The sequence below is a fragment of the Aulonocara sp. 'chitande type north' Nkhata Bay genome, linkage group LG23, assembly GCF_057382095.1.
Source record: "Aulonocara sp. 'chitande type north' Nkhata Bay isolate Kocher_YH1m ecotype deep benthic linkage group LG23, A_spYH_male_GT1.1, whole genome shotgun sequence".
NCBI classification, from domain to species: domain Eukaryota; kingdom Metazoa; phylum Chordata; class Actinopteri; order Cichliformes; family Cichlidae; genus Aulonocara; species Aulonocara sp. 'chitande type north' Nkhata Bay.
Window position 1 is genome coordinate 1,853,278 of NC_141365.1, and position 23,109 is coordinate 1,876,386.

The following is a 23,109-nucleotide window of genomic DNA, read 5'->3' on the forward strand; positions in this document are numbered from 1 at the left end:
TTGACTGCGCCTCCAGCTGACCCGGTGTCCACAACGGATGGGAGGTAAGCGTTGGAGGTGGCGTTGGATCCGGGGTAGGGAGGGTGATGCGTCGGTGAGTGCTTATCAGTGTATATGTGTGTGTGTGTGTGTGTGTCCAGAGTTCAGCTGAGACTGTCCTTCGCCCTGCTAGGCTAAGTAAACAGTCTTCCAGCCAACCCAGGTGGCCTTGCAGGGAATGGGAAGAACAGACTCAACACAGTCGTTATCAGGGTGTTGTTGTTCGGCTCCAGCCTTGAGCCCACAGCTGGCGCCGAAGGGGTAGCTGCAATATGATGGTGATTTTTCTTTTGCAAACAACTCATGAGAATTTCAAAGCTGTTCTTTAACACTCCGACACTGGTCTCTCAATGTGCCGTTCACACTGTCACACCATGATCGGATATGAGTCGCAGGGTCAGAAAAGTCGGATTTGATGTGCTTTCGCCTGCAGTGTGAACGTAGCCTAAGACGGTTCTTAGAGGTGGGATAAAAACAAGTCTGAAGGACATTTTTCCTACAAAGTGACACAAATTTTAATGCACAAAAAGCTGCGTAAGCTCTGAGACTTTGGCTACTGATTATTAGACATCTTACAGGGAATTCAGATTTCCAGTGTAAATAATAATGATGCTGGACAGATATGAAAAAGATGATATGATTATTATCCAGTCAGAGTAATATAGAGGTAAGGACCTACCACAGAAACTCATTAGATGAATTTTTAGAAGAACGTCGTCTCTCCAGCTTCCATTTTCTGTTGCCATTTCTTTCAGGGTTGGGATTCAATTCTTCCCATTTATCCAGTGAGCCAATTGTAACTGGTGACAGTAATAACATAACAAAAAACCAAAGTGAAACATGGAAAAACAAAGAAATGTCATTTCAAATTTGCCCGTGAAACATACACAGATGTTCCACTTTCTGTTAATTTGGGGAAACGCTAATGTGTTCAGACAAAAAGCTAAATTAATCAGGTTTGGTGTGCAATTAAATGGTGACACTAATTTTCAAAGATAAGTTATTTTTTCCAGCTTTGAAACACAAACCTTTTAACACGTCTTTCTGAGAGTACAAATAATTAGCTAAAAAACAAAACAAATCTAAACAAATTTAAAAAACGAGAAGACGATCAGCTGTCCACAAATCTATCAGGACACAAAGTTCTGCTTTAAATGACATCACAGTTATAACCAGTCTCCCTCCCATGAGTTATTCACCACACTCGCTCTGCACAGTTACAGACTTTAACCTTTTCAAACACAAAAGGAACTGGCTGTTTCTTTTCTTTTATCCCTTTCATTACATTAAATCGACTCAGTGCTTCTGTGGCCACTCGTGTGCACGTGTGAGGTCACTTCCACACAAGATGATGGGAGTTGTAGTTGTTCAAGTTATAAGGTGTGTCAGAGGGCTCGAGTGGAGGCTGATGAAGGATTGACCACGTTTGCACATTAGTGTTGGCAGCGTGGAGTGGATTCAGTTTTATTGGAGCAGGTCATCCCTGATACTAAGTGTGATTTAGTGTTACTGACAGAAAATCACCCAAACTTTGGAGCGTCTCTCTACCTGAGTCCAGTGATGCCCTCTCTGGGGTTCGCATGCTTGGTGCCGTATGTTCAACTTCCACCTGGATCAGCTCTGTCTCATCTGTCTTTTTCCTGTGTGAGGTGTTCTTCTGGCTGTCTCCCTGGGATAACAGGGCACTCTTTCTGTCCCTGCTGTTCCTCCTCTCTCCAGGTTCGCTGAGATCTAGCAGGTCCAGAGTTGAAGAGAGAACTGTGAGGAGATGGCACATGGTTAGCTTCTCATCTGTCATCTGAAGGATCATTGATAGCCATGGAAACTGCATTCATTAAACGTGTTCTAATTTGATCAAATCTGTTGGAGTGTTGGATTGCACTTAAATTTTCATAGAGTACTTTCCCTCCTCACTCTGGTCTTTTTTAAAAATTAGTAATCTGTGAGTTGACCATCTCCTTATCTCAAATGTAATTTGCGACTTTATTGGCGTCTTTACTTTAAGAGGCCTTCGAGGTTGCATCAAACTTGTAAAACTTTGTAATGAGACTGAATAGCAGGCTTCACTTTTTGTGCACCACAGGCTTTGATTTTGATCGGCACGGTTTCTGACGTGGCATGTAGACCTGTCAGCGGTACTTAAGCTGGAGTATTCCCCCTTAGGTGGGCATCTAAAAATTTGCTGCTGCTCTTTTCAGCCAATCTAAATATACTGCAAATGACTGCACGGTCTGCTAAGGATGAGACGGGCTCTGGAGGCAGTTTGGTCAGTGCAGTAACTCAAGCACGAGTCATGTTAGGTGGCTCAACAAACAAGAAAACATTACTGTGAAAATGCTCAGGTACAAGGAGAGGACTAAAAATGAAAAAGATCTTCAGAGGTTGAAGAACTCCTGCTCAGGGCTATTTAAAAAATTCTAAGAGAGTCTGGCTCCTTGGAAGCAAAAATATTAAGAAATGAGTGGGGACTAAAAACCTTTGCATCGTATCTATCGTGGCATTTTGTCCTTTTGCAGTAGACTCGCTTCCTTTATTTCCCATCAGTAGTTTAGTGAGAAACACTGCAAACCAAATACATGACATGTTTTTGTGAGGTTAGATTAAAAATTCATGACTTGCTAAAACCCACACTAAAACGTTTTCATACACTGGATATTTGAGGAACCCACAAACTTTTCTTGCTCGCCTCCGAGGAGCCGACGACGTCTTTTGAGCCATACGAGCTTAAAAGTGCAGGTATGTGACTGCATAACCGGCATGCTGCTGCTTCATGTCAAGCAACTGAGAGTATTTGTTGACTGAAATCTCTACATAATTAGAGAGTGTGCTCGTTTTCCCAGCCTTGTGCTCTTTAGATGACAAATACAATTAGAAATCAAGGGAGACACACTCGTGTGGATGCTTGCCTGAAGAGTTTCCAGCATCAAAAGAATCACGAACGCTTTATGAAGAGACAGTGATGTAAAAATTGTTTTGCCACCCAGAGTCTCCTTGAAATGATGATGCTAGGAAGAAATACAGCGCACAGTAATTCAATTCAATTCAATTTTATTTATATAGCGCCAAATCACAACATAAGTCGCCTCAAGGCGCTTCATAGATACAGAGAAAAACCCAACAATCACATGACCCCCTATGAGCAAGCACTTTGGCAACAGTGGGAAGGAAAAACTCCCTTTTAACAGGAAGAAACCTCCTCAGTAAGCATTTAGAAGTAGTTACTGTGTAGCGGCCAGTGGGTTTGTAGTAAACAAGTATGACCACTGAGACATCGAGAGTCCTGATCTCTTCAGTTTGACACCAGTGAGCCAAAACATAATGACAAATTACAGCTGATTATCTTGTACCAGTGGTCTCCATCGGGCCACGTCAGAGCTCTGAGTGTGTGAAACAATTTGGACAAAGACCAAACTGTTCAGCGGTGACTCGCTGCTGCAGTGGAGAGAGAACATATTATTGGCCACAAAGTTAGAGGGATGTGTAACCCTCCATGTTAAGAAATATACTCTAAAACACTTCTCCAGGATGTGGGGGTGGACGCTAAAACACCTTAAAGTGTTACAGGCCCCCTAGGATGAAACATTTCACTATGTCACCAACTATATACTTCTAAACACAAATGATTACATGCAGTATTCTACCATATGCAAACTTATATCACTGAAAGATTATACTGACTAATAAGTACAATTTTCCATTGACCCTCCATCATCACAAAACGAAAGGCCTGACACAACTACAAAAACTAAAATCAAGCCAGTAGACAAAATGACACTCTGTTGTTTTGTGACTGATGAAGGAAGCTACTCCCCACACTCACATTCAAGTGTGCAACGATCCAAGAATGGACCAAGTGTGCACACATCAGTGTTTAATTTGTTTAATGTTTAATTTACTAGTAACAATCGAAATGTCATCTTTGGCAATCACTTTTCAAACTTCAATTCCCAAGAATATCATGTATTGACACAATCCTACCACATCACCTTGTGATTTAAGGACAGGAAGTAGCTCCGACGGGAGTGCAGGTGAAAGAAAGGTAGAGGCTGGTGGTCCCAAACTCAGGATTTTCAGCCAGAATTAGTTTGTTTTAATTTACATTTTGATTCGTTTATATTTAGCAGTTTTATAAAGAACACATTGTTAATGACACATCCTTCAAGCCTTCCTTTGACTATTTAAACTAGCAAGTAAACATCAAAGTGATGACAAAAGGAAAAAATGAGAGCAGAAGAGTGTTGGTGAAGCGACTTTCTGTGAATGCGTTAATGTCAGAGCTGCATTGGTCCGGATGGAGACCCCCAAACCTCTGCGCTGTTTTCTTTTAAATCACAAATTTAAATAGATGTATAATTGACTCGGTTCTAAACCCCAGATACCTGTGACATCAATTCATAATTAACTGTGGAGGTTTTTAAGACTCAGAAGAGCAAAAAAACCTGCTGCTGTCGACCTGAACAGCAGATGGAAGTGAAACAGAGAAAGCATCATCACGGAGGACTCATGTGGATTAGCATACTTGAGCTCGTAATTATCTTTGCTTGTTCGATTTTGTTAAGTGTCGTGTGGTTCCGGAAACTTCCATCCAGCATGAAAACAAGTTCACAAACAATCAAACCTAAAATTTGCTTCACCTGCATCATTTTATGTAGCTGCAAACTGCAGCAGCAGGAGACTGTACCCAGTGAAATTTGCCTAAACACAGAGTTTTATTCTTATTTTTGACTTCTTATTTCCAAATCACAATGAGAAATAAATCCCTCAGTTCTGCAGTTTATGTTCCTAAACATAATGATTTTTCCATTAGGGAGAGACAGAGTTGCTCACAGCATTTTTCTCAGCTGACGAGAGATGACATGTGTCAGCTGTCTGATCTGCAAACGATGCCATGCGGAAATCAAGATGGTGTTCAGCTTCTGTTAATGTCAGATGGTTGAGTTTCTCAACAGTGAGTCTGATCCAGATTATTTTAGCACAAACAATCGTTTAAAGCACTAATTATAATACATTTGTATTATAATTCTTTAAATATAGTCAGTTTTAATGTTTGAAGTAGAAAATAAATCAGTCCACTATAATGTGTGAGAATCACAGGAAACATTATTGTATGAGGTGAATAAAACTGATTACTGGGGTGTTTAGTAGGGATAGTGTTAAAACTGCAAATAGAGCTGAAAAGGAAATGTTAGAATGAACCTTTGTTAGATGCTAAAACCTTTTTTTTAATATATATATACAGTACATCCTTCAACAGCTAATGTTTGTGCAAGCACTGGGCATCACTGAGTGCAACCTGTGGACAGTGAAGAATCAAAATATCATATAATATATGAAGGTCTATTGATCTGACTTGAGGCACAGGTAAATTATATAAAAGAAAGAAACTCGTCTCCAGGATTTTGGCCGTGTTGGATAAAAAGAGGAAGTGACATCCATTTGTTCTAGTCCCAACATGGCTCAGAAAGGTTTTCCTGGCTATTAAATATGAGTAGATTTAAATATAATGCTTGTACAAATGAAAGAAAAATACTTGATGTAAGCACATTATCATCAGCTTAAATGCGGAAATAAAAGTGCTGTACCGGCTGTGTTGGAAGTAACTGGGCGGGAAACCCCATCGCACTTGGTCTCGCAGAGGAAATCGTCGATAGAAGGGCTTAGAAGCGGGCGGCTCTCTTGTTGCTCGCTCACCAGCTGCAGGGACAAACACATGAGACAGTTCAGGCTCTCTTCGCATGTCTCTCATGCTAAACTCCCTTCAAATCCTCTGTGAAAGCCCCCCAAAGCCTTATTATTATGAGGGGAAATTCAGGCCACTGGTTCACATGACAGCAGAGCTATACTGTCAAATCCCTATGAGTGTGTAAACTTCTACAACTCTGTCCTTTGGGGGGCGACATGCTCGTGGTGCACATTATTTAACGACAGCATGTGACGGCACATACTGAACCTGCGGCCTCTCGGCTAAGCCCACTGTGACTTCTCTCTGCAAACTGATGTGTGCGCGTGGCATATGGTTGAACACAGCTGGTATTTCATGATTGTTATCACACAATCACATCTCTATGGCACCAACAAACCCTCAGGTTACTACAGAAAGAAGAGCAGGTTATTGGAGTGTGTGTCATGCACTGAGATCCAGATGAGCTGGACTCGGAGCTGCTTGGTGTCCAGAACAATAATTACATAACCATTCCTGCTTATCTCACCTTCCAAACCATGAAATGCTAATCACTTTGCCTTTGATGCACCAATTTGTAGGGTTGCCAGAGCAGCTGCTGAATAGGTCACATCCAGTTCATTATTGGTACTACGAATCCTCACAACACTTCAGGTGCAGCTGGTCTCAATTTGCCAGCCATTTCTTCATCATTTGGAGAGGAAAGCAGCCGCCACCGGTGATGTCATTGTGTAGCGTGTCCATAATGCTGGCAGCGAGGAAATGTGACATTTCCTGTTGTTGCTCTGCAGGCCATGGCCACAAGCAGAATTTTAATGAAGGTCCTGTTAGTTAGCAAGCATGAAGTGCGCTGAGCACAATCTGCCATATGCTCGATGAAGTGTTGGATGGGCTTTTGATAGCGTTATATTACTTTACAATTATGCTGACTTCCTGAATAAATCTGGAGTGCATGCTGGGCCCTGCTCGACCTCTGTTGGAGAAATTATGAAAAACAAATATCTGACCGCGGGCTCAGAGACATGAATATTGGGCTAAATGGTCATTGTAACATGGCCGTGTGACAGGTAATCATCAATGCACGTATTAGAAAGATCTGTGTAAATGTGTGTCGACAGGAAAGAGCAGCTTTCAGTAGTCAGCAAGATGAGAAAAGTCCAGTGGACGTAAAAGCCATTTGTCGCTTTGATTGGGGAGTCATTCACCTTCTTTAGGATCTGCTCTGCCAAGCTAAATGTCAAAACGTGGGAAAAAATATTTCAGGTAACAAAGATAAAAATGAAACCACTGAAAAATATTCAAACTGCAATTTTGTGAACTTGGAAAACCAACTGAAATAAAATTTGAAGATATATACAGGAAATATTCTTAGTTTCAGTGTTTGTTTCCTGATCAGACTTTGGTGTGTACAAGACTGTGAGTCACGTGCTTTTCCTGAACGCTGTTCTCACATATGTCCTCTGTGCAATAATAATTAATGGGGACTAGAAATAGCACTGAAACTAATAGAAACGAAAGTAAAACTAAACATTTTTAAAGACGAATAAACAAACGCACTCTGGAAACAAACTGAAACTAAACTGAATTAAAAGCCAAAAGTGAAAATTAAATTAAAACGAGGCTCCATAAATGTTAAAGAGGTAAGTATTTCTCAGTTGCATTGAATAGAGAATAAATTGTAGAAACCTAAACAGGAGAAAGTAGAAGAGAAATAACAATGTTAACATAAACCACTGACACACTCCGGGGCCTGATCAGCCCTGGCAGGGCCTCCTTGGAGATAATGGCCAAAACACCCGATGAATCCAAGGTCCACTGCTGACGATGTGTCCCAAATTTTAATATGATAATTTAGATCAGATCTCTAACCCCTAAACCTAACCAAGGAAACATGGCAGATTAGCCTGGGTAAAAGACCGAAAGTTGAGGCACACAACGATATGTGCCGCTGGTAAAGTTTCTGGGCTACTTTTCCTCATAACAGCCATCCCTGAAAGATTTTCTCTATTTAAAGCAATGCATTACCAGGGACTGTAACATCTAGTCCTTTTACTGAGTGAATGAAAATAAAAACCAATTAGAAAACTGGAAAAACTGGGCAACATATTATATGTTGTGCCTCTGTTACATTATACTGACATTATATGAATTCTTCTTTGTGTTTTTTTCTTACTCTTATTTATCAGTGGTGATCAGCAAGGGGAGAAGTGACAGCTTTGGTTGTATCCTTGCTCTGCAGCAGAGATGCTTTAAAGAGGACATGAATAATACCCAGAGACGGGCCGTTGGTTTGTGGAGTGAGAGATTGTGCTGAGCAGCAGGAACAGTGACCCAGCACAGATAATTAGGCTGTGTTTGTGCTGCTCTGCTGTCTGAGTAGAGATTTTGTCCATGGGAAGTCTCACAATGCCGAGTAGCCTTATTTCACCTTTTGCTGCCAGCCAGTGTGTTATTGTCCAATTTGGTCTGAAGCAACCAATCTTAAAATGAAATGCATGAGGGTGGACTTGTTTTTAAAGGTCATATTAAGTGATTTACAGACTGTGCTTGCTCTGCAAAGGTGCAGTTGAGTGTGAGCGGAGGCTAAGCCACTGCTGAATCAGTTACAGCTGTTAGCGGTGTGAAAGGAGTGCATGCTTTATATGAACTAACCCGGATAACCGCTCAGCTGCTGGCCTTTAATGCAGGAAGTGACTCATCTTAAGTGACTTTTTGTTGCTTTTAATTAAATCACTTGTTCTCAATCAACTACATATCACCTGAGTTAAAAAGAAAAAAACCCATAGGTGTCAATGTTTCTGTGAGAGGAAAAATTCTTCCATTGCTCTTCTATTTTTCTGTTTCCTGTTTATGTTTTTGCATTCTCACTATAGAGAGTGACATATATACAGTATGTGTAACAACAATAGGCAATGCAGGCAAGGCTAAAAATATAAGAAAATACTGTAAAACATTATACAAAAGCCCATTTATAGAGGTAGGTTTTTTTTTCAATAGCACCTGATTGTGTTGAGCCTAATGGTCAAAGAAAAATTGCCCAACAGTTTTGGGCTAAAACAGTGAAAGCACAGTGTCCCTTTGTTTTAAAGACTGGACTGTGGAACCTTTAATCGATTGTCTGCTGTGAAGAGTCTGAGGGTGATATTCTGAGATCTAAAGTGGAGCCATAGCGTGGAGTGATTTAATCTTAAACTGCAGTCTGGAGTCATTTTGTATGAAGCAAAAATGGATTAGACTTGGACATGTGGCTAAAACTGAGTCGGTGATTGAAAATAATGTCAAGTTTTTAGCAGATTGCTTTTACTCAGTTATTACTTGTCCAACAAAGGGGACTAACATTATTAGAAATATGATCAGGACCAATAATGAGGACTTAAGTTTTTATCAGAGTTCAGCAGTAAGAATTAAAGGTACACAGTTCGTAAGAGAGACACTCGTGTATAATGGATTACATGGCTGAATAGATGCAGATATAAAGGAAACAAAACAGGTCCAAGGACTGAGCCCTGTGGGATCCCACGTGTTAAGATGTACTCTGTTTGATAAACTGCATAAGAGCCACTCGAGTGCCTTTCCATCTACACCATCTCACATTAGCAGCGATTAGCTTGTCACACATCACGTTGAAACTGATGGCTCTAACATGGCCCCAGTTGCCTAGGCGATGCTTATTTACTACCAGTCAGTCAAAGGTAATCTTCACTCTCATTGGTAGTCACTTCGGTTGCTTCCTTGAGGATTGAGATGAGTTTATTTCCTGCCCATTTCAGTGGATATGTCGTTTGTACTTGCTTGCCCAGTAAGGTCTCCAGTGTGTAGCCAGCTTCACTCTATTGAAGCGAATGGTTGGCAAAATCAAAGCTACAGTCAGGTCCAGTAAAATAACAAGAGCAAAAGTTAAAGTGCTGTTCATAAGCCTAACTGCAATAAAACAGCTCCTGTACTGATTCTTTCCCCTAAAGTCAGACTGAAATGGATCAAATCAGTTGTTGTGTTATGTATAGTTTTTTTTTTTAACATAATGAGCCTTCCAACATATTTTGACAGGTTTCACCATCATGTCTCCTCATATTCATCTGAACCTTTTTGTATGTAAAGTATTTTAGCAACTTTAATTACAGTTACACAAGTAACTGGTGTTGCAGACCGTTATTTTGTGAAAACATTACTTAATTAAAGGTTTATTCAGATTAACAGTGAACTGACTGTGAGCAGTTCAGGTAATTGACTATTTGATAGTCAATGTACTAATTTCCTGGTACATTAATATGTTCTGTTTCCTTTATAGATTTCTGTATTGACAGCTTTGATGTTTAAATGAAGCATTAATCAGCTCTGTTATATTGCCTGTGGTACAGTAACGTATGCATGAGTGCATGCAGTCAAATGCATTCTCTAGCGTGTTGCACGTAAGAATAAAACAGAAGATTTCCTTCTGTCTGGTGTCTTCAGGATTGAAGTCTTATTTCTGATTTTAATGTACTTAACACATCATGCTTCGAGCTAACCGAGTCGTTAAATACCAGTTGAGCTGTATAGATATTGTATAGTGTTCTCTTTACACCTTAACAGGCATTCATAAGTGCACATGCTCACAGCGACTGAGCATTTGGATTGCAGCCGTGTTTTCATGCAGTGGACGATAACCATGATAAGAAGCATTTCCCATTCAAAGCATCTAATAAATCATTTGTGAGTTTGGCCTGTTTTCTTTTTAGATGCGTTTTTATAACCCTTTTTTCTACGTCACAAGACTTTGGATTTTTCCACTCTGTTTATTTATTTATTTATTTTTGGATTGATTGATTGACTGAAGGTCAGTTCTGTCAAATGAGCAGCATGTGGCTCATTTAGAAAACATCATTTAGAGTCCTCCAGTAATGCTCTGATTTAATTGAATAGTGTTGAGATTTAAAGTTTTGACAGACATGATTGGGATCCATGCTGAGCCATGTTCTGCTGACAGCTGACATTAGCATATCCCCAGAAAATGTGACATTTGAAACAATATGGTGACAAACTTCACACAAAACTACATCTTTGGTACAGTAGGCCTTTTCTTTAAATCAAGGATGCAAATTTCAGTTTTAAGTCAAGGTGATAAATCTTTGTGATTATGCACTGATAGCACTTAGCCTTTTTAGTGACATGTTTTTTTAATAGATGTCACCCAGTAGTTTGTGGATGTTGTTTTCAGGCTTCAGTTCTGGCATTATGGTTGTTGCCATGCTGTTTTTGGAGCCAGAATAAGATCAGAGGCTGGAGTGCTAAGCTAACAGTTAGCTACATTAGCATGCTTGATGAACAAGTTGCAAACATCGGCTGTATGGGACACAGCAACAAATAGCTGCTAATTAGTGTTAAATGCATGCAAATATACAACATCATCAGAACTGGAGGATAGACTGACATTATAATTAACCAGACAGAAAAATGTGTTATCTAATAGATATAAGCTGGCACCCACAGACTATAGATGGCTGTAGCTTCTGGCCCTGAAAAATGAAGCCAAAGCCAAAATGCCTCCACCCTACATTTTTTAAACTCCCCTGATGGGAATAAGTTCTTAAGTTGGACACAAGCCTGCAGTGTTTATGATCTCAGTAAAGGCTTTCCTAACGAGTTAATGGTTTTAATCACTTCTTTCAAGTTTTATTTTATAGAAACTTACTGCTCATTTTGTAAATTATGGTTGCCTTTAATGTAAAATGGACAATAAAGGAGGTTTAGCTTTAGTGCAGGGCTACTCTTTGAATTATAGATCTCTACTGTATAAGCATCCAGGTATCAAGGTTTATTAATAAGGAAAAAAAAAGGATTATGGCCGAAATATTTAAAGTTTAAAGTTGTTTGGTTGACAATGGCTATGTTAAAATATGTTAATCTTTCATATAAAGATTATATCAACACCCCCTGTCACTTAGAACGGTCACACTCGTAAAATATATATAATTTTAAGGAAAAGAGACCAAAAATGTTCTGCAAAAGGGTGTAAATATGTTTAATTCTGCTGAAAAGTTGGGGATGTCATCATGGGACTCTATTGGCATCGACTTGCTTTGAAACCAGCTTCAAGTGCCATTTGATTTGTTGCATTTGTTTTTGCTATTTCTGCACTGGCTTCATTTTAAGGCTCAACTCCATTTTTCAACAGTTTCCAAGTGTGGCACATTCACTAAAGACACCATCTGGTGTTACTATGACCATGATGGACGTATCATTTGGTGAGTTGGGAGAGCTGCAGATGAGAGATTTTAGCACAGGTTGGTGTTATGGACAGGGTGACAACCCTACTGGATTTTAAAATCCTCCAGAGTGATACATGAGGCCTGAGGTTGTAAAGCTTGGCGTTGTAACTGACTACATTTGGGATGTTTTCAAGGTTAAATGTTAAACACTAGTCTCGCCTTAAGGGGGAACACATGGTAGCGTGGTAACACTAAACTAGAACGGTCATAAAGGAAACTATAACCCATTAGCATTCAGCACAAAAGCACTGCTGTGCCTAAGTGCATCATTAAAGATGTTAGTGTGAGTGTGGACTGAAAGCTTGATTTGACTGTGAACGGTCGCTTTTGAGCCTATAAGTTGAGGCACGCCTGTGAAGAGGAGGTTGTTTCTGTATGACTGCTGGCAGCCTTCTGATGGAGAACTCTGTACGATCTACGCCCAACCCTAAACGATCACTGTAAGCTGATGTAGTTCTTCAAAGCACTTTGTGTAATTGCCACAGGAGTCTGTTCTAAATCATGGCTTTGAAATGATGAGACCTCTTCACTTTCCTCCTCCAATCAACCAGAAAATGGGGACAGAAAATCTACCATGTTTATCTGGGATGATGTGTGAGGCACAGAGCAGGTAGCATGCAAACACTAATTACAGGTTCACTTCTAAGGCAGGAGAGGAGCTTTGTGAGCTGTTTGCCCATTGCTATGAGGAGGTTACTGTTTTCCCTCGCTGCCTTTCTTTTTAACTCTCTCCTATGCAAAGCACTTTGGCATTTTGTTTACAAGTGCTTTAAGCAGTAATCTAGAATATTATGTGATAGAAAACTTCAACTAATTGTGCCACTTGGGCTTGACTCTCAGATGTTGCTGTCAGGGGAATTGTGTACCAGAGCCTTGAAGGAGGGGAGGCTGAGGTGAGGGTAGGAGGAGGTGCAGAGGATGGAAAACACTACATAAAGGCAAAGAGAACTAATGTCAGCTGTTAGCTAAAAGCTGGCGGCTATGCGATGGATGGTTGGCTAGAAAAATGATAACAGTCAAGGTTGTATGCTTTATAGAGTTCACGTGGTTGTGAGCTGTGGTCAGGGATTATATAACTATGCAGCAAGTCTTTTTTAAAATGCAAAATTGATTCTTACAAATCATTAGAAAGCTTCTCCGTGATGCATCAGGTTGTTTACTCGTTACTTTTGTTTCCAAGCAGTTTCTTGTGGGTGGTGATGATCTATTCATCCCAAAGGCTTGTTGGGGTTTTATGAGTCATCGTGATGGCTTTATATGATTTGACTTTAGGCAGCAGAGTCAAAAGTGAAATATTTAAAAAAAAGAATAATTTCTTCCCTTATATATTTGAGTGAAGAATAAAGCTGCCATTATTTCATACTAAAAGCTTGCTACCAGACTGCCTTTGGACAAAAATCATCAATTCAACAGCCCATCGCTCTGTACTTTTCTTGTGATTTGTCCAAGACTGGTTTTATTAATGCTGAAGATCGGTCCTAACAGCTGGCTCTATAATGTGTCTTGTTATAATGACTGGAACTGGATCAGTGGTTAGCACGGCTTCCTCACAGCAACAGGATCCTGGATATTTTTTATTTCTCTGGTTACTCCGTTTTGTCCTGGCATTGAGAGTCATGGTGGGTTAGCTCCGAAACCAAGGTTAACCCTGCCTATTTTGGCCAAGGACACTAATTCAATTTGAATTTTGCTTGTAAATAAAGGTTTGAAATATTCTATCCAGTACAACATTTTGCCTGACTGATTTGTTTTTAGGAGACAGTGTGAAAAAAGTACAACGTAATATTAAAAAAGGAATGTATCCATTTTTTAGGATACTTAAAAAGGTACTTTTTGCACATTGAATCTTACCTTTTTTACTAAAAGTCAATAAAAAATGAACAAAATAACAAAAATAAAACAAAAACTGATAATTAACAGCAGATCTGTTGCACATACAGTAGCACACAGTTCTGAAGATCATCACTGTAGTTTAGTTTTATATGGATGAAGAAATGAGGATATCAGAGCTGTGAATTAAATTAGAGGAAGAGGTGAATGTGACGTCTTGTTTCATGCGGATTCTTTTTCATGTATCATCATAAAGAGTCTGGCTGGTTGAAGCCTGTGTGTGTGTGGCCCATTCAGACATCATGCATCATCTTGGGCTTTCCAAACAAACCTGACCTGACTTGACGTGCGGCTAAAGGGACCACCGGCTGTGGCTTAGCCTCCATCACTTGCTAAGTGACATCAGGCAGGGACACTTCTCAAACTGCTGCCTCAGCCACTGGAGAGCACTTCAATCATGAGTTGAGTCCAGCCGAGTGGAAACAACATCCAGCATTCGCTTCGACGCTGTCATTTAAGATTATTTTACTGGTGATTTTGATTTTGACTAACTGACAATCCAGATATTAAAAAATAAAAATCTGCAGAAAAATTGACTTTTTCATATACACCCTTTAATCATTTTAGCACATAAAATGTTTAAACAACAGTGTGCGAACACTGGGGGGGGGGGGTTTGGTGAAGGGTGTGCAAAAAGCAAGCAAAGTGGTTGTTACTGTTACATGTCTGTGGTACTCAAATATGATTTAACTGTTATAATTTGACATATTTTTCTACCTTTTTAAAAAGAGAGGATACAGGAAACTCACTTTCTATACATTATGCAGTGCATGCATGTGTGACCTGCTTAGTATGTATGATGGGCCTCTAAGTTTGTGTCTTTAATTAGTTGTTGTGGCTTTGATCATTTTAATAATTATGTGAAGACAATAGTGAGAAGAGCCTTCATTGGCTTCCAGTGCGTTTTAGAATTAAATTCAAAATGTTACTTTTGACTTGGCCAGACACCGGACTATTTGTCTGACCTATTGCAGCTTTATACGCCCTAGAGCCCTTCGATCAAGCAAACATCTGCTCCTTACATAAGCCTAGGATGGTTCATAGAGGAGATCGGGCATTTGCGGTTGTGGCACTGAAAATGTGGAATGATCTACCTCTCCACATTAGAAAGGCCCCAACTGTTACTCTTTTTAAATCGCATCTGAAAACATATTTTTTTACTCTGGCTTTCGAAACTGTAGGAGAGTTACCAATTCTTTTATCCTAATTTTCTTTTAATTTTCTTACCTGTCGTTGTCGTCAATGTCATTACTTTGTACAGCACTTTGGTCAGCTCCCTATTGTTATTAAACGTGCTTTATAAATAAATAAATGAAATGAGAGGTTTTATATTGTTTTGTTATTGTTTGTTATTTTTGATTCATTTTGAAAGTTGAAGCCTGTGGCCTCATGGAAACATGCTGTCATCATTGCACTGTGAGAAGTAAACCCAAAATGGTAATGACATTTGTGTTCATGTTCTTTTCACTCAATGCTGGGCCTGAAGACAAGATTATTGACATTTGAAGGCTGTAAAATGTAAACCCCCCCAGTCTGAATGTTTTTAGACCATGAATGGTCATCATCAGCTGTTATCAGCCTCGTGCATGTTGCCAGTCGGCGGCCTCCTCCACCTACCAGCACACTCAATAGGCCGTTATCACCTCATTCGCCGGTGGTCGATCAGACTCGCTGAGCATAACTGATGGAGCGTTGCCTGTTTGAAGCAGCAATAAAACTCAATGTAAAGTAGCAGGAGAAATATGAGCTGCTAACATCCAAACTGAGAATAAGTTATTGATCTATTATTTCCATTAATTTGATTTCAGCCTCACTGCAGCATCTTAAATGGGCAGAAATGTCAGATACAGGAAACGTGTACTAACAATCACTGATTCCTTCCTGACCCTTTACACTTTGGTTTAAGATAAATCTTTAAATCGTACTCTGTTGGTGTCGACTCAGCAAACAATTTGGGGCTATAATTACATCCCCCCCACACTTAAGTGGGAAAATTATATCTGTTGTATGAGAGCTTATCAAACCAGACACTGCATTAGAAAATAAAACAGGAGTAAAGCATGCTACAGCTTATCAAAACATAGACACACACGCAGCAGCAGCACCCACAGAAGCAATCAAGCACAGGGCAACAAAACTCATACTGGCACTTGGTGCATAGACTCCAGCTTTACCACTTAAAAAGCAACAGAGAAGTGAAAAGCTCAGCAATGGCTGCAGTAATTTGCTGCAGTCTTTGGTTCAAAGAACACCACCAACAGCTCAATGCCATGCTGTGTGACATAGCATTTTTTTGGAAATGCATTCACACACTGTGTTTGTGCTGAGGATTAGCTGCTTATGAGGTGTAAAAAGTTCACGAGGAAGTTTGACTGACCCGATTATGAATGGGACACGAAATTTGTGGTTAATCCCCATACAGTGTTAAATATAGAAGTGGAGGAGCACTATGAGTGTTGCAGAGGCTAATTGGAAAAGATAAAGAGTCGCATGAATAATTGCAGTGAATTTGAGGTTACTTGTGTAGATGGTAACATCATTAGGCTCTGTTTGTACAAACGTAGTGATGCATTAGGTGGGTTTTATACCCCATAGAGCAGCTGGAAATGAAATAATTTTCGCTTCTTTGTTAGATACAACAGTCATAAGGCTCAAGTTAGGAGTTAGTAGACAGGAGAGGTCAGTTATAGGACACTCAAAGCTTTGCTCGTGTTTCAGTGTGACCAACACAGGAGGACTTTCTGCTTTAATCCAGGGGGTGGGTTTGGGATTGGGGGTGGGTGGGGTGTTTCTGAAATGCATCTGCCCACCTTTGTAGTCACTGTGAGGAGGGGCTTCCCTTCTGATGACGCCTTACTTGGTATCTCCTTCAGGACCATGGCAACAGTCTTATCTGCAGCCCTAGAGTCTTTCCCCTACAACAGTGAGATCAACAACGACTTGTGTCAGGACAGTTGGACAACTCAGTGCGACCCCATCCAGGGCATCTTACAGAGCATACTTTACCTTATGATGATGGACAAATACTACAGGCTGTCTGATAATCAACACATCAACTAAAGACATTTCCACAAGACCATGGCAATGAAACGAAGGTCACTGCACGATGTAGAGGTTTGACTGTGGACAGAGATGAGTATGGTTGTCCACAGCAGCACTTCTGCACACTGTGATGATTATAAAGAGCTCATTATACAGAGTGTAAGGCTTTGACTCCACTATGGGTACAACTGCAAGTGCTAATATAAAAAGTTTGGTCTAAAAAATTAAACTGTGTGATGCAATGATTTGTTTCTACACTATTTTCAATATTTCCTCTTCTCCTGCATATATTTAACTTGTTAAGGTGAAAACTACGAAAACTGAAGCCAGCGTGTTAAAATCTGGATACCCACGATAGTAAAATTATTATATAGTAAAAAAGACCAATTGAGAGGATGAAAAAAAGGAAAACAATCATCAATCAACAATCAAGGAAATCATCATTCATCATTTGGATGAGCACGGGGTGGCTGTAGCTCAGGAAGGTTGGTGGTTCAGTCCCTGGCTCCTACTAGTCTGCGTGCCAAATGTCCTCGGACATTAACACCAAGTTGCTCTCTGATGCATCCATCGGTGTGTGAATGGTAATTAGAAAGCACTTGTTTGTGTGAATGTTGTACAGAGCGCTTTGGGAGAGCAGAAAAGCGCTATACAAGAATCAGTCCATTTACCACTAACTAGAGTTGGGTGTCCCGAGACCACTTTTACGTGGTCTTGGTCTTGTCTTGATCTCGCTGTCTCGGTCTTGCTTTCTTAGATCGACATAGTTCTCGGGCTAAGCTAAAGCTAACACCACACCGGCTGCCTTTACCCAGTATTTTTCTCGCCAATGTCCGTTCTCTGGCAAACAAAATGGATGAGATACGGCTCTCCATCACTAACAACAGACGGATTATGGACTCAAATGTCATGTTTTTCACCGAAACATGGCTGAACAACAGCTGCCCGGACAATGCTATCGAGTTAGCAGGACGCCACACACACCGAGCCGACAGGCTAGCAGATGACTCCGGCAAGACCAGAGGTGGAGGTTTGTGCATTTATATTAACAATGCTTGGTGCATGAACTCCACTACTACTGAGAGTCACTGCTCACCTAATGCGGAGTTTTTAATGGTCAAATGCAGACCTTATTATCTCCCCAGAGAATTCACTTTGATCATACTCACTGCCGTGTATATACCCCCCGACGCTAATGCTAGGTTGGCCATGAAAGAACTTTCTGCAGCCATTAACAAACACCAGAATAAACACCCCGAGGCTGCTTTTATTGTTGCTGGCGACTTCAACCACACCAACTTAAAGACAGTCCTCCCCAGATTCCACCAACATGTCTCCTGCCACACCAGAGGAGACAAGACTTTAGACCATGTGTATTCCAACCTGGCTGGAGCCTACAAAGCCACACCCCTCCCCCACATTGGACAATCGGACCATCTCTCCCTGTTCCTCACACCACGGTATTCACCACTCATCCAACGTGTGAAACCTGCTGTGAGGACAATTAAAGTGTGGCCAGAGGGGACAGACGCAGTGCTCCAGGACAGATTTAAAAACACAGACTGGAATATGTTCACCCACACAGACCTGGACCAGTACGCCTCATCTGTACTGGATTACATCTCCAAAACCACAGACAGTGTCACCACCCAGAAACGGATCACCATGTACCCCAACCAGAAGCCTTGGATGAACCGGGATGTTCGTCTCCTCCTGAAGGCCCGCAACACTGCCTTTAGGTCAGGAGATGCACACGCCTACAGTACAGCCAGGGCTAATCTAAAGAAGGGCATCAAAAAAGCCAAACACCATTACAAAAAGAAGGTAGAAGAACACTTCTCCAACTCCAACCCCCGACGCATGTGGCAAGGACTCCAGACCATCACAGACTACAGGACCACCAAACCCTCCCCCGCATCCTCTGATGTCTCCTTCCTCAACGAGCTCAACAACTTTTATGCTCGTTTTGAGCGAGGGAACCCCACAACCACAACCAAAGCAGACATGACGCCAGACCACCAACCTATGACTCTCTCCCCCACCGATGTAGGAGCGGTGCTGAGCAGGATCAATGTCCACAAGGCTGCAGGCCCTGATGGCATCCCCGGGCGTGTTCTCAGAGCGTGTTCTGGGGAGCTTGCAGGAGTGCTCACAGACATATTCAATCTGTCCTTGGCCCACGCTGTGGTACCGGCCTGCTTCAAATCCACCTCCATCGTCCCGATACCCAAAAACTCCAACCCATCTTGCCTCAATGATTACCGCCCAGTAGCACTCACCCCCATCATCACTAAGTGCTTAGAGCAGCTGGTCCTAGCACACTTCAAATCCTGTCTCCCCCCACCCTGGACCCCCACCAATTCGCATACCGCCGGAACAGGAGCACAGAGGATGCAGTCTCCATCGCAATGCACTCTGTCCTCTCACACCTGGACAACAACAACAGCTACGCCAGAATGCTGTTTATAGACTTCAGTTCAGCATTCAATACAATCCACCCCTCACAACTCATCAGGAAACTGACAGACCTGGGTATCAGTTCCCTCATCTGCAAATGGTTACTGGACTTCCTGACCAACCGCCCCCAACATGTCCGGCTGGATAACCACTGCTCATCTACCATCACAATGAACACCGGTGTACCACAAGGCTGTGTGATGAGCCCTTTCCTCTACTCCCTCTTCACCCACGACTGCAGACCTGCTGATGGTTCCAACACCATCATTAAGTTTGCAGATGACACCACGGTGATTGGCCTCATCAGTGACAACGATGAGGCCGCCTACAGGGAGGAGGTGGATCGTCTGGCTGAGTGGTGCGACAGAAACAACCTGCTGCTTAACACCGAGAAGACCAAGGAGCTCATCGTGGACTACAGGAGGAATGCTGACCCACATCCACCCATCCACATTAAGGGGACGGCTGTGGAGCGTGTGAGCAGCTTCAAGTTCCTGGGAGTCCACATCTCCGAGGATCTCACCTGGACGACCAACTGCTCCAAGCTGGTCAAGAAGGCTCACCAGCGCCTCTTCTTCTTGAGGACTCTGAGGAAGAACCACCTGTCCTCAGACATCCTGGTGAACTTCTATCGCTGCACCATCGAGAGCATCCTGATCAACTGTATAACAGTCTGGTACGGGAACTGCTCTGCCTCGGACCGGAAGGCGTTGCAGAGGGTCGTGAAAACTGCCCAGCGCATCGCCGGAGCACCACTTCCTGCCATAAAAGACATCTACAGGAAGCGGTGTCTGAAAAGGGCTGGGAAAATCATCAAAGACCCCAGTCACCCATCACATGGACTCTTCACCCTCCTGCCCTCTGGGAGGCGCTACAGGAGCCTCCGGACTAAGACCACCAGGTACCGGAACAGCTTCTTCCCCACAGCTGTCAGACTCCTGAACTCTGCCTCCTGACATCTTACTGAGCTTAAGCATCAGAAGCATTGGGTCTTTTGGAGTGTAATTTGTTTCATCGTTAGATGTCTGACTGACAACTGTTGAGTGAATCAACAAACGGCAAAATGAAAAGCCGAACAACAACAATGCTGTTTCTTTAGAGAGTCTCAGCTTACATGTGTGTTTATTTCATATTTTCAGTTGTTTCCCTCCACGGCTAAATAAATCAGTAATGTACTGATGAACACAACAATGGACATGAGGAGCTTCTTTCAAAGAAAAAACTGGTAGATGTTATTTTATATATTATGCTTTGTATGTTGTTCAGTATATTTCTATGCAAAACAAGAGGAATTTCAATACACAGCAGTATATTCACAGTTTAAACCAGATAGTTACACTTTATGGAGAAAACATAAAAACATTATTTTACTGTTAAACATCAATTTACAGTAAACTTGTTTTGTTTTGGATAAATAAATATTGAAATATCTTTTGAATTAGTTAAATGTCAGAATAAAGAGAGAGAGAGCTTCTATTTTTATCACTTTCATCAAATGTAGGAGTACATATACTCTAAGTTTATTGTTAATTAATAAGAAACTCCAGACGATTCTATTCTGAGCTGAAGAAGCTTCTGATTGGTTCGTAGAGTCCATGTGAGCAAACTGGTGGCACAGCTGTGGATGCATATAAGGCAAAACACAGAGGCTGTTTCTGTGACATGGGAAAATCAAGAGATGTCAACAAAACACCAGGAACAGAAAATTTGTAAATATCTGGTTTCCACTGTATATTTGATGATGTTGGTGTTTGGTTTGATTGTCAGCACAGAGAGAGAGAGAGAGAGAGAGAGAGAGGAACAGAGAGAGAGAGGAACAGAGAGAGAGAGAGGAACAGAGAGAGAGAGGAACAGAGAGAGAGAGAGAAAGGAACAGAGAGAGAGAGAGAGAGAGAGAGGAACAGAGAGAGAGAGAGAAAGGAACAGAGAGAGAGAGAGAGAGAGAGAGGAACAGAGAGAGAGAGAGAGAGAGAGAGAGAGGAACAGAGAGAGAGAGAGGAACAGAGAGAGAGAGAGAGAGAGGAACAGAGAGAGAGAAAGGAACAGAGAGAGGAACAGAGAGAGAGAGAGAAAGGAACAGAGAGAGAGAGAGAGAGAGAGAGGAACAGAGAGAGGAACAGAGAGAGAGAGAGAAAGGAACAGAGAGAGAGAGAGAGAGAGAGAGAGAGGAACAGAGAGAGAGAGGAACAGAGAGAGAGAGAGGAACAGAGAGAGAGAGGAACAGAGAGAGAGAGAGAGAGGAACAGAGAGAGGAACAGAGAGAGAGAGAGAAAGGAACAGAGAGAGAGAGAGAGAGAGAGAGAGGAACAGAGAGAGGAACAGAGAGAGAGAGAGAAAGGAACAGAGAGAGAGAGAGAGAGAGAGAGAGAGGAACAGAGAGAGAGAGAGAAAGGAACAGAGAGAGAGAGAGAGAGACAGAGAGGAACAGAGAGAGAGAGGAACAGAGAGAGAGAGAGGAACAGAGAGAGAGAGAGAGAGAGGAACAGAGAGAGAGAAAGGAACAGAGAGAGAGAGAGAGGAACAGAGAGAGGAACAGAGAGAGAGAGAGAAAGGAACAGAGAGAGAGAGAGAGAGAGAGAGAGGAACAGAGAGAGAGAGGAACAGAGAGAGAGAGAGAGGAACAGAGAGAGGAACAGAGAGAGAGAGAGAAAGGAACAGAGAGAGAGAGAGAGAGAGAGAGAGGAACAGAGAGAGAGAGAGAACAGAGAGAGAGAGAGGAACAGAGAGAGAGAGAGAAAGAGGAACAGAGAGAGAGAAAGGAACAGAGAGAGAGAGACAAAGGAACAGAGAGAGAGAGACAAAGGAACAGAGAGAGAGAGACAAAGGAACAGAGAGAGAGAGGAACAGAGAGAGAGAGACAAAGGAACAGAGAGAGAGAGAGGAACAGAGAGAGAGAGAGAGAGAGGAACAGAGAGAGAGAGAGAGAGAGGAACAGAGAGAGCGAGAGGAACAGAGAGAGAGAGAGAGAGGAACAGAGAGAGAGAGAAGAGAGAGAGAGAGAGGAACAGAGAGAGAGAGGGAGAGAGGAACAGAGAGAGAGAGAGAGGAACAGAGAGAGAGAGAGAGAGAGAGAGAGGAACAGAGAGAGAGAGAGAGAGAGAGAGAGGAACAGAGAGAGAGAGGGAGAGAGGAACAGAGAGAGAGAGAGAGAGGAACAGAGAGAGAGAGAGGAACAGAGAGAGAGAGAGAGAGAGGAACAGAGAGAGAGAGAGAGAGAGGAACAGAGAGAGAGAGAGAGAGAGAGAGGAACAGAGAGAGAGAGAGGAACAGAGAGAGAGAAGAGAGAGAGAGAGAGAGAAAGGACACAGAGAGAGAGAGGAACAGAGAGAGAGAGAGAGAGGAACAGAGAGAGAGAGAGAGAGGAACAGAGAGAGAGAGAGAGAGGAACAGAGGAGAGAGAGGAACAGAGAGAGAGAGAGAGAGAGAGAGAGAGAAAGGAACACAGAGAGAGAGAGGAACAGAGAGAGAGAGAGAGAGGAACAGAGAGAGAGAGAGAGAGAGAACAGAGAGAGAGAGAGAGAGAGGAACAGAGAGAGAGAGAGGAACAGAGAGAGAGAGAGAGAGAGAGAGAGAGAAAGGAACACAGAGAGAGAGAGGAACAGAGAGAGAGAGAGAGAGGAACAGAGAGAGAGAGAGAGAGGAACAGAGAGAGAGAGAGAGAGGAACAGAGAGAGAGAGAGAGAGAGGAACAGAGAGAGAGAGAGGAACAGAGAGAGAGAGAGGAACAGAGAGAGAGAGAGAGAGGAACAGAGA

The 23,109-nt window shown here is 42.0% G+C and overlaps 1 protein-coding gene across 4 annotated transcripts in view; it reads right to left on the reverse strand.

Moving 5' to 3' along the window:
* The window catches only part of pex5la (peroxisomal biogenesis factor 5-like a), a 127,353-nt gene that overhangs the window by 37,504 nt on the left and 66,740 nt on the right, over positions 1-23,109 (reverse strand). For 3 of the 4 annotated variants that reach the window (XM_086284293.1, XM_086284291.1, XM_086284292.1), the window contains 4 exons: positions 16,668-16,772; positions 5,622-5,733; positions 1,588-1,797; positions 719-839 (listed from right to left, as the gene is read on the reverse strand). In XM_086284293.1, the coding sequence (XP_086140419.1) occupies positions 719-839; positions 1,588-1,797; positions 5,622-5,733; positions 16,668-16,772 (548 nt within the window). The remainder of the gene's footprint in view (positions 1-718; positions 840-1,587; positions 1,798-5,621; positions 5,734-16,667; positions 16,773-23,109) is intronic. The other variant, XM_086284294.1, reaches the window with a different exon arrangement.